Source organism: Sciurus vulgaris (genome assembly GCF_902686455.1).
Source record: "Sciurus vulgaris genome assembly, chromosome: 13".
Taxonomy (NCBI): domain Eukaryota; kingdom Metazoa; phylum Chordata; class Mammalia; order Rodentia; family Sciuridae; genus Sciurus; species Sciurus vulgaris.
In genome coordinates, this window is record NC_136474.1 from 43,912,762 (window position 1) to 43,924,791 (window position 12,030).

Genomic DNA, 12,030 nt, shown 5'->3' on the forward strand with positions numbered 1-12,030 from the left:
CAGCACAACTATTTTTAAATGAGGCAAAATAATTAATTGCTTTTAAATCAGATACGGGGCTGGGGTTGTGGCTCAATGGCAGAGCACTTGCCTAGCACATGTGAGGCACTGGGTTTGAGTCTCAGCACCACATATAAATGAATAAAATAAAAGTCCATTGCCAACTAAAAAAAAAATTTTTTTTAAATAATCAGATATGGGCAATGGTGGTATTGTTGTGCACATACTATGGAATAAAGCAAAGAAATAATTGTAGAATATTCCAATTCCATCATCTCCTGTGTTCTTGAAAACTTGAGTATTGAATAAAGATATAAGCATAAATATAATATAGAAGAGGTTATATTTAAAAACACTGAAATCCGATTTGAAATTATACAGATTGGTTTCCTAGATTTGTCTACTGAGATCAATAAGAGTGAATCTCCCTAGTGCACAGATTCTGTTCTTGTAATACCAGGCCCACTTAAAAGAGAAAAGTTTTTTTGGAAATCCACTGATCCCAGGACTGGGTAGCAAAGGTATGAGATAAGTCTGGAATACCTAGTCATAGCAGATATCAATGAAACAATCAAAGACTTTTGATTTCATGTCAAAAGGAATCAAGAGCCAATGTAAGTTTCCCACTAGTCAAAGGTTGGACAAATTTAAGTTCACTAAGAAAGTGGATTTAAAATTATTGTTAGCTTTCCATGAACACAATAAATATCTGATATAAATCAAATTGAAAGAGGACAGGTTTACTTTAGCTCACAGATTCAGAGACTTTGGGACCTTTGATGTGGCTAAATATGGTGGCAGGGAACAAGTCACCAAGGATGCTGCTCACTTATGGTAGCTGGGAATCAAAGCAGACAAAGGAAGGCTGGAGTCCCAACATGCCCTTCAAGGACATGCTGCCAGGGGCCTTACCTCCTCCCACCAGGCCCCACCTCTTAAAAGTTCCACCACCTCCCAGAAAAGCCACAGCCTGGCAACCAAGCCTCTATCACATGGGCCTTTGGGGGACACTTATCTAAACCATTGCAACTATCAAATATTTTTAAACCTGAAAGTTTATTTTGATATTTTTCAAAAAATCAATTGATCACCTTTGGAAGATAAGAGGGAACAGATTATCTCAAAACTTTGTAAATAGAAGGGGAGGAGGTAATCAAGCATTTATCCTTCCATTTCCATATAAAATAAATCATTAGGTTATTAGGTAATATAAGAGAGAAAGCATTTCTTTATTAAAATATTCCAACTAGTAATTGAAAAAGTAATGGTAAAATTCAAATATTGCCATTTTGCAACCCCCATTAGTGAATGAACAGATCTAGGCATCGAGTATAAATGATCTCTAACATAAAAAGAGGACAGCCCAGACCTAATGTGCCCTTTGATGCCAAAAGGATTCACCCTGAGTCAAATCAATTTTCTGGATCCAGCTTACAATTTTCGGGAAACACGAAAAACAGAAGAACACGCCAAATTCCACCATATGTATGAATTTAGCAAAAACGAAACCTGAGAAGCTTCACTAGTCAAGGAACACAGATTCTTCAATACATAAATTACAATCAAAAGAAATGTATGTTGAAGATGAATTGATGGATGTATCTGATTCTTTTCAATGGATAAGACAACTTAGGGTCTAAAGATACACAACTGGGTAAATATATTATGAAGAAATACAATTGCACTTGCAATAAATCTCAGGGTAGTAGTCACTGTTGAAGGATGGAGTTCTGATGAGGTGGGGGCATGTGGAGGTCTACTGGATGCCTGTGAAAATTCTCTTTCTTGATCTGGGTAGCAGTTCCCAGGATGCTCCTTACAATGTGTTGTTATACATTTATTTCATGTGGTTTTCTATATCTGTGTATAATAAAGACTTGTCCATTCTTTCTTTCCCTCATTCCATTTGACAGTTGCAGATTTCCATTCCTTTACCTCTGAATGGATGCCCATGTAGTCCCTAAAAAACAAAGACTTACACATAAAGATATAAATATATTTTTAATATGGAAGGATGTAGTTTATTCGCCTTGAAAACATACAGTGATTTGTAATCCGATCAGAGGATGTGAAAGTACTATGTTTAAGTTGTAAAGTCATTAAGAAATGCAAAATATGAAGTCAGATGTCAAAAAAAAAAAAAAAAGAAAGAAATGCATGTCTTTATTTATATGCCTTAAAGTAATTGGTCGCTTTTATTTGAAGTCTAAGGCAATTACCCATGACTGGAGCACATCTTCAAATAATACAAAATTAGGAGACAATGAAAAACTGTAACTACTTTCCAAATGTGGTCTAAGATGAATTGCAGTTTAATCTTTTAAATTCCCAATTACCCATAAATTCAATATTTGGAGAAATAGAGACAAAAATTCCTGGCAGGTAAATGGAAATTGCTCCTAAGTCTCTAGAAAATCAGCTACGAAGTAAAATATTGACTGGAACATCTAGTTGGGGACATTTTCTTTGCAAGCAGTACTCAAACCCAATGTTATATACAGAGGAATATAAATTAATAAAAACTGAGGGAGGGCTCATGCTCAAAAGCTCTTAAAACACTCATAATTTGTGGAATATATCAGCTTTTTTTATAAAGAAGAGTTGAAAGTGTAAATAGTTTGAAAATCTTGATAGTGCTTTTCATGATTTTGACATATCTGGGTTTAGCCTATTTTTGTACAGAATGTATCTTGCCAGAGAATATAGGTCATGTTTCCATTACTTGCACTCAATTAAGCTTCAGTCAACACTGAAACTATCTGAGAACCAGTCACTTCAAAAGGCACCGTAAAGTTTCTAAAATGTTCATGCTGAAGAGTTAACACTGAAGTACATGAACACTAACCATGGACCAATAAAATAAAGAGGTATGCCAAAATATTAACTGATAAATCTAAGTGAAGAGTATACAGGCAGGTCACTGTATAACTTTTGTAACTTTTCATCCATTTGAAATATTTTTCAAAAGAAAAAAGATTTTTGGTTCAAAAAAAATTGCTCTCTAAACTCGTGTTTATAAATAAGGAGGGGCTGGAGGTGTAGCTCAGTGGTAGAGCAGTTTCTTAGTATGCATGAGGCCCTGGGTTCCATTTCCAACGAGGTGAGAAGGGAGGGAGAGAGGGAGAGAGAGAGATGGGAAAGAAAAGGGGGGAAGCAATAATCAGGAAATTAATCTCAGAATGCTTTGGAATAGGCTTCCTAACTCCCATTTCCTCACATTCTAAAAACAAAGCTCTCAAGGGAAGAAAAAAAAAAAAAAAAAAAAAAAAAGAAGGCAATCATATATATTAGCTAGATGTCATTCAATTATAGTCTGTAAGAGAGGGAAATAAGTAGTGCACGCCTGTAATCCCAGGGGCTCAGGAGGCTGAGGCAGGAGGATCCCAAGTTCAAAGCCAGCCTCACAACTAAGTGAGGCCCTAAGCTACTTAGCAAAACCCTGTCTCAAAAAATGAAAAGGGCTGGGGATGTAGCTCAGGGGTTGAGTGCCCCTGGGTTCAATCCTTGGTATCAAAGGAGTAGGGGATCACACACACACACACGCACACACACACACACACACACGAAATAAAATGCATTTGAGTTTGAAGCCACCAAACGCTGGTTTTTCTTCTGGGCATTAAAGTTCGGAGGTGCTCAGAGAGCTCGACCCTCCACCAGGTGGAGGACTAACCGCGAGGTGTTACCGCCCCTCTGCTCGCAGGTGAGCGAGATGGAGGTGAACGGGCAGTTCGAATCCGTGTGCGAATCAGTGTTCAGCGAGCTGGAGTCGCAGGCGGTGGAAGCGCTGGACCTGCCCATGCCCGGCTGCTTCCGCATGCGGAGCCACAGCTACGTGCGGGCCATCGAGAAGGGCTGCTCCCAGGACGACGAGTGCGTGTCGCTGAGGTCGTCCTCCCCGCCGCGCACCACCACCACCGTGAGGACCATCCAGAGCAGTACCGGTGAGTGAGCCACTACGGCACAGCTGTCCCCAAAACAGTGCGCTCGCTGTTGTCACACACAGTTGCCAAGAAGAAAACACCACCCCCGTCCCAGGAAACAAAAGGTTTGCTTCCCTACCTGCAAACCCCCCCTCTGGCCACGCCCACATACCTCCCTCCCCATCTCTGGAATCAGTCCCGGAAAATGAAACTTTGGCACCGTGAGGGAGGGACAGCACACCATCCTAGGAGCCAGAAAATTGATCCCAACCAATTCCCACTCTTCAAAAGAAGGCTCTGACTTTTAGGACTGTGACTCCAAATGAATCAGATACCCTGCTTCATGTACATCACAGAATTGGATTGTTTTATGTTATTTCAAGAAATGTCACTGTGAAGAAAAAAGGAAGAAATGGTTGGCCCAGTAATATTAATTGAATGCTTTATGAGTTATAATCGAAAGCAGATTTATCTCAGTGTTTTAAGTCTTCTATCATATATAAATAGTAGCTCCTTTCCCCTCTAAATTGTATTTAGGTTTATGCATTTTAGCTGTATTTTTATGAGTAGATTTTTAGGTACAGAGGCACAGGTTTCCATGACACTGGAACGTGCATAGTAATGTAGCCTTGAGCTATGTATGATTATACAAATAAAATGATTGGGTTCCAGAAGAAAATCCCTACCTCTTAACCAGGTTTAACTTTCTGATTAAATTCAGCATAATTCAAATAGAGTAAATCTACAAAAAGATCATCAAACTTGGAGTCAAGATAAAAAATGATGAATAAATTCGAAAGAAAAGCCTGTGCCAGAATACTGTAATAATCCATTTTAGTTCTGGGTGCATCAAATGTCAATAATTATGATTCAGCCTAGAACTTTCTCAGGCTTGAGTAATAGGTCCTCAAACTCAAGTTAAAATCCTGCTAACTAGAAATGTAGAACTGAGGTAGGAAATTTTTTGAACCATTAGAGGTTAAATGAAAAGAGTTCATTTTTGACCACTGCAAACAAAGACCTTGGTGTTAGGAAAAGGGATGCTTCTAGACATTTGTGGAAACTCAGAAGCTGGGAGACCCTGACCCTGACCTCCAGACCCAAAATAATGGATGTACATTCTTATTCATTGGGAAATACTCCAAGAACTGTCACAGATAACATTAATAAATTAAATAAAACTTATTTACAAAGAGGATAAATGTTTTAAGAAAAAAGACAACCATGGGCATATTTATGTGTGTTTGCATTCATGCAGTAAATGTAGCTTCAATGGTCTGTTCTATGTCTCTCGGTGTCCCCCGCCCACTTTCCCCAGTGTCTGGTCCATTCCTCTCTATGATGATCTCATTGCCTGACAGCTGAAATGGCTTCTTAAATACAAAAAAAAAAAAAAATGCAGAACCTGTGGGCCAAGGGGCAGCCTCAGGAGAGCTGTCTGGAAGGAAATGACGCTGGCTCATTCCTGCTTCCTCAGGAATGGTGTTGGGGATCAGGTAGTGAAAGACTGAGTGGCTTTGCCCTATTCACTTCTCAGAGGACTCTTTGTGTTTTTGTCATTAAGAGACAATTTACTTACACTTTGAGTACTAGTTCTTGCTCCCGGCTCTTCACACACCCGCTGCTCTGGACCTTCCTAAGACCCTTCCCAGACACTCTAGAAGCTCCCAGAGTTCAGACAACAGAGTGGCCAACCAAAGTCTGGGTCACTTAGTTAAATTTTAATTTCAGATACATAGTCAATAATTTTGTAGTATATCTCAAATCATGGGTGGGAAATATGGAAAGTGTTTGGAGTGCTTGTATCTGTGATAAATCAAACAGAACTATCAGAGAAGAGTTGAGTGGGGCCTGGGAGGGTGTCCTGTGTTGTCCCATTTAGAATCTGAAGTGAATCGGAGGGACTTTGTCCAGAGGCTGTATAGGGGAGAATACCCAAACCAAGAAGTGAATGAAAACCACACAAAGGAACTGCACCCTCTCCCCGTGGGTCCCCTGAGTCTTGTCCTATGTACTAGACCACCTCTCCTTGCAGCTGTCTGAATAGGAAGGCTCCAGGCTCGGCTACTCCTGCAAGGATGTAAGTCAGTAAGATGTGACTTGGCGCTTGGAGGAGGAGCATGAGGGATAACATGCTAGATTTTTTCTTTATTAAAATCTTTTTTTTTTTATCTTTACAGACTGCATTTTGATTCATTGTACACAAATGGGGTACAACTTTCCATTTCTATGGTTGTACACAATGTAGATTCACACCACTCATGTCATCATGCATATACATAGGGTAATACTGTTTCATTCTACTATCTTTCTGTCCCCCACCCCTCCCACCCCATTTTCCTCTACACCATCCAAAGTTCCTTCATTCTTCTCTTTCCCCCACCACCCCCTACCTCGTTATATATTGTCAAACACTTACCAGAGAAAACATTCGGCCTTTGGTTTTGGGGCTTGGCCTATTTCACTTAGCATGATATTTTCCAACTTCATCCATTTACCATCAAATGCCATAATTTTATTCTTCTTTGTGGATGAGTAATATTCCATTGTGTATATATACCACAGTTTCTTTGTCCATTCGTCAATTGAAGGGCATCTAGGTTGGCTCCACAATCTAACTATTGTGAATTGAGCTGCTATTAACATTGATGTGGCTGCATTACTGTAGTATGCTGATTTTAGGTCCTTTGGGTATAAACCGAGGAGTGGGATAGCTGGGTCAAATGGTGGGTCCATTCCAAGTTTTCTAAGGAATCTCCATACTGCTTTCAGAGGGGCTGCACCAATTTGCAACTCCACCAGCAATGTATGAGTGTGCCTTTTTCCCCATATCCACACCAACACTTATTATTGCTTGAGTTCTTGATAATAGCCATTCTAATTGGAGTTTGATGAAATCCTAGGGTGGTTTTAATTTGCATTTCTCTAATTACTAGGGATGATGAGCACTTTTTCATACATTTGTTGATCACCTGTATATCTTCTTCTGTGAGGTGTCTGCCCATTTCCTTAGCCCATTTATTGATTGGGTTCTTTGTATTTTGGGTGTAAAGTTTTTTAAGTTCTTTATAAACTTTGGAGATTAGTGCTCTGTCTGAAGTGTGTGTGGAAAAGATTTTCTCCCACTCTATAGGTTCTTTTTTCATATTATTGATTGTTTCCTGTGCTGAGAAAAAACTTTTTAGTTTAAATCTATCCCATTTATTGATAACATTCCAGATTTTTACACAAGGTAGCTCTTAACTTGGCTCTTAATCATTGAACTAAACATTGTGATTTAGAAATTTTACAGTCATGAAAAAATAGTTTAAGTATTAAACCATTATAGTAGATTTTGAGTAGCCTATCAAATATTTGGGAATGCAACTTTAAAATTTTTACTATCACCTTTCAGAGTCTCCGTATCATAGATTTATCCTTTTTTAAAAATCTGTGATGTAATGAGTTTGTTTCCCATATTCTGCCTCTTCCTGTTACTCCTGTGTGTTTCTCTCTGCCCCAACACACACATTACAGTTTCCTTTTCCTTTTCTCTCTCATGTTATCTTAGTACTATCCTATTAGCTTTATCCTACTGGTTTCTTTCTTCTATTAAATCAAATAATTCCATACAGAAAATCAATTTTCTCACAGAACCTACTAAATCTTGAAAGAACACACTCACCTGTGGAAATCAGGAAATGGCGTTGCTCTAATTTTATTGATCTTGCCAATGTACACAGGTCAGGTGTATGTCCAGATGGAGCAGGACTTGGAGAGTCTCTTTTGCTTCTCTTCCTTTGATCATTATTCTTGAATACTCATAACAGATTCAGTTTTTCCCAAACTTCCCCATGTTCTGAAAAAAAATTCTTTATTTTCTTCAGCTGCTGTTATTAGATAGAACTTTTCCCACAATCCATACTCTAAGATGTTAATTTTTGAGTCAGCTCATTTTTAACCATTGAAACTTTCAACACAGTGTACAACTAAGTCTTTCTCTTCCAGTCTTGTCCTTTGTTCATATTAGCAACCTGAAATCACAAAGTCTACAAAAGTCTGATGTCGCATGAGAGTCATGAAGGTAGGCTCAGCTCCAAGTGGCAACAGGAACCTTCTGGAGGATTATTAGCAGGTGAACAAGGATGACAGAGCCATCTCCCGCAAACAGGACAAATTAGCAAAGGAGTGAAAGAGGGACTGATTGCTATGCTTCCTTTGATTGATCGACTTCTTGGCTGATAGAAACGTATTTTTCTCAGTCTGTTATCTACTTTGATCACCCAGATCTCTCTCCATCCACTAGATTCAATAAATTTTTTTAAAATAAGTTTTATTCTCAATCGATGCAAAATAACTGTACTTGTTTATAGGGTACAGTGTGCTTGTACCTATGTACATTGTATAGTGCTCAATCAGGGCAACCAGCATCTCCATCACCTCCAAAACAGATCATTTCTTTATGAAAAGAATATTAAAAATCCTCTCTTCTACCTATTTTGAAATATACCACCCATTGTTTTTCACCCCTTATAGTCACCCTGCGGTACAACGGAACACCAGAACTTGTTCCTCCTATCTGTGTTAAGTGAAATAAGCCAGGTCCAGAAGAAGAAATACTGCACGATCTCACTCATATGTGGAATCAAAAATAGTTGATCTCAGAGAAGTTGAGAGCGGAATATGGGTACAGAGGTTGGAGAAGGTAGTGTGGAGACAGAGCTGGGGAGATGTTGGTCAGCAGATACAAAGTTTCAACAAGTTTTTACATAAACCACCGTAGATTAAGATGAGAGCTACTGTAGGAAAATGATTGAAAAAAAAATGGGGCATTTATCCTCATGAATGTGGAAAACAAGCACCCTTGTCTCAGTCATCTGAGTATTTTAGGTAAGAGTAGAACTTCAATGCCCAAAATAAAACCAGAGTCCCACTTTGAAGTACTGGATTAAACCTGCCTGTCATGGAATATACCAAAGCAGTGATAGGGATTTCAGGGTGAGCTTCCTTTTTTTGCTTCCTATGCTGAACAATTTCTAGGTCTTACCAAAAGCATTATCATATTGTAGCTAGACAGATTGGCACCTTACTAACCAGTAGTAAGTGGAGTGGATTGGAGGGCATGAAAGAGGAAGATTTTTTTGTTTTGTTTTTTGGGGTTTTTTTTTTTTTTTTTTTTTGGTACCAGAGATTGAACCCAAGGGTGCTTAACCACTGAACCACATCTCCAACCCTTTTTCATTTTTATTTAGAAACAGGGTCTCATGAAGTTGTTTAGGGCCTCATTAAGTTGCTGAGGCTGGCTTTGAACTTACAGTCCTCCCTGCCTCAGCCTCCCAAGCAACTGGAATTACAGGCATGCACCACCATGCTCAGTGAGAGGAAGATTTTTAAAAATAAGCACTTACTGCTTTTTTGACTTTAAATTCACTATAATATTTGAACAAAATAATACTCTCACAGAAATAGGCAAACTCATAATAATATGATTCTTGGGTCATTCAAGAAAAGTCTTCACTTTGAAATTACAAGGTTTTTAAAGACGCTTTATGTAGCAATAAAAATTCTTGGGGCTGGGGATATAGCTCAGTTGGTAGAGTGCTTGTTTCACATGGGTTCAATCCCCAATACTACAAAAAAAAAAAATCTTTAAAAATTAGAAAGAATCAGTAGGTTCATTTGCCACACTATTATTGCAGCTGAAGTTTGACCTGTGTGATCTGTCATTTCCTGATTAGGGGAATCTCTGTAAAGACAATGGGTTGAAATGGACTTCTTCGTGTAGCCCTTGAAGAAGGGGAATAAGGACCTTGGGCATAGTGCACCATGGGAGAGCAGCCAGTGTTGTCCAGCCAGGGAGTCAACAGTTTGCCCTCCTGGGTAACTGGGCATAACACAATTACAGCCATACATGCAGTTTGGTTATTCCAACAAGAGAGATCGTATTTTCCTCTACATTGAGATATGTTCTTCCCATACTCTCCCATTCCTGATAGTTCCAATATACATATTTATTCATGTCTTGCTCAATATATAAAAGCAATTCATTAAAACAAGTTGAAATATAAAAATTTTCTGTAGAAGAAACTTCTACATTGTCTAGTCCAGAGATCTGCAAAGTAACCAATGCAATTCCTGGCTTGTCAATAAAGTTTTATTGGCACTCAGTCATACTCATTTTGTTTGTATACGGTCTGTGGCAGGTTTTAGCAGAGTGAAATAGTTGCTGTAGAAAATATATGACCCAGAAAACCAAAAATGTTCATTTTCTGACCCTTCACAGAAAAAGCTTGCCGTGCCCACCTAATCCATTGAAGCCACTTTAAGGTAATGAAACTAAGCACTTGTGAGGCCCTGGATTCAGTCCCTAGCATGAGGGGGAGAAAGAAGGTGGGGAAGTAGATAATCAAAGTCTAATTGAAGGAAAGATAAAAATAAAAACCCCAGCTCTCCAGCAACCAGTCCTTTGTTTCTTTGGGTCCCTGGTCCACAAATTATTTATTGCATGATTATAAAGTTAGTTGAATTTCAATTTCTTCATGTGTAAAATGAGATTATAATGCTGCTTCTCTTACCAGCTTTATTGACCATTTTTTGGAGACTGTTCAGAGTTCAGAGAAAGCTCACTTCTTTCCGCCAGGTGCTAAGTTAATTAATAGGTCCTTTCTATAAAGCAATAAGGAAAAGATTTAGAAGTCCAAAGGATAGATATCAATCAGAAGCTTGTAGAACAAAGCACCTTTGTTTTCTATTCAAGATTAAAATCAAGGAAAAAATATCTGGATATTCCCTGGCCTGGTGCCTTGCCCCTCTGCTAATGAAGTTTTCTTTTTTGAGTCTCTCCAAGTAGAACTGGTGACATCCACTTACCCTCACCCTGGGAGGATCAGACCAAAAAAAGAGAAAGCAAGATTTATGGAATCATCTACTTCTCTTATAGGGCAACTTGTCCTTATCTGCTTTTATATCTGAAAAAAAAACCTGACTGTGATAAATTACACAAAATTTTTGCTTATAATTTTTCCTTTCATCTTTGGGGCACTTGAGATGGGATTCCTCAGTGATAGTATAAAGTCCTAAAAATTCAAAAGTTTCATTAGGAATAGAACCAAGTTTAAAATCTGAAGGCCATCATCTGCTTTCATCAACTCTGCTTGTTCAGAAGTATGGAAATCGCCTCTTAAAAACGCAGTCCCAACACTTTGAGGGGTCAAGGAGTCACCTTCACCCAATGAAGGTTATCACATGGCAAATTGTGAAGGGGCCCCAAGAGTTTCTGGTACACCAGCCTCAAAGTTGTCGTGAGGCTCAAACAAAATAAGAAAGCAGTGTGTAAGTTACAAATTAAAATGACTCTACATTGGTTTTGATTTTAAATCTCTTAAGTCTGGCTTAGTTTAATAATACTGATAATAGCTAACCTTTGAGCATTCACTATTTACACTCTGTGTTATGATCTCAAGTAACCCAGCTGAATACTCTGGTACATGTATGTTATACGATCTTCTTCATCAAACGGGAAAAAAATGATGAGTTTAAGAGTTAACACAACTTGACCAAGTCCCACAGCTAGTAAACAACATAGAAGGTTCAGAAATAATTTTTATAACTATCAATAAATGTTTTCAGAAGTATGATATGCTCTGAAATAATTTAATACAACTCCATTTCTGGACTGAGTAGCCCAGAAGATTTTTCTTTCATTCTTTCCTCAGAAATATTCATTTAGTTCCTGCCATTTTGGAAATCTGTGTTTTCCTTAAAAGTTTCTGAAAACCCCTCCCTTATAAAGAAAATGTTTTGGTCACATATTATTGACATGGTCCCTCATGTTGGTTGTTCTGTGAAATAAAGATTTAAAGCTAAATTAGAGGCATAAAAGATAGAAACTTAAATAAATAAAGAAAAAGCCTATGAAAAGAAAATACTCTTTGGGTTTAAAATTTCATATCACACTTTGTCATTTTGACATTATGATGGATTTAAAAGATCAAATATCCAATCTCTAGATCTTGTCATGGAGCTGTCAGATGGTAGTCAATGAAAAAAGGAATTTTGGCAATTCATGTGTAAACTAAGCAGGTGGCAAATTCTGCTTTGTGGCTAATGAAATGGCCAGGGGTCTCTT

The 12,030-nt window shown here is 38.2% G+C and overlaps 1 protein-coding gene across 27 annotated transcripts in view; it reads left to right on the top strand.

The window, feature by feature from the left end:
* The window catches only part of DLGAP1 (DLG associated protein 1), a gene marked incomplete at its 5' end in the record, with an annotated part of 892,564 nt that overhangs the window by 692,131 nt on the left and 188,403 nt on the right, over positions 1-12,030 (top strand). For all 27 annotated transcript variants that reach the window (XM_079108324.1, XM_079108313.1, XM_079108322.1 and 24 more), the window contains one exon: positions 3,704-3,944. In XM_079108324.1, coding sequence (XP_078964450.1) covers positions 3,704-3,944 — 241 coding nt within the window. The remainder of the gene's footprint in view (positions 1-3,703; positions 3,945-12,030) is intronic.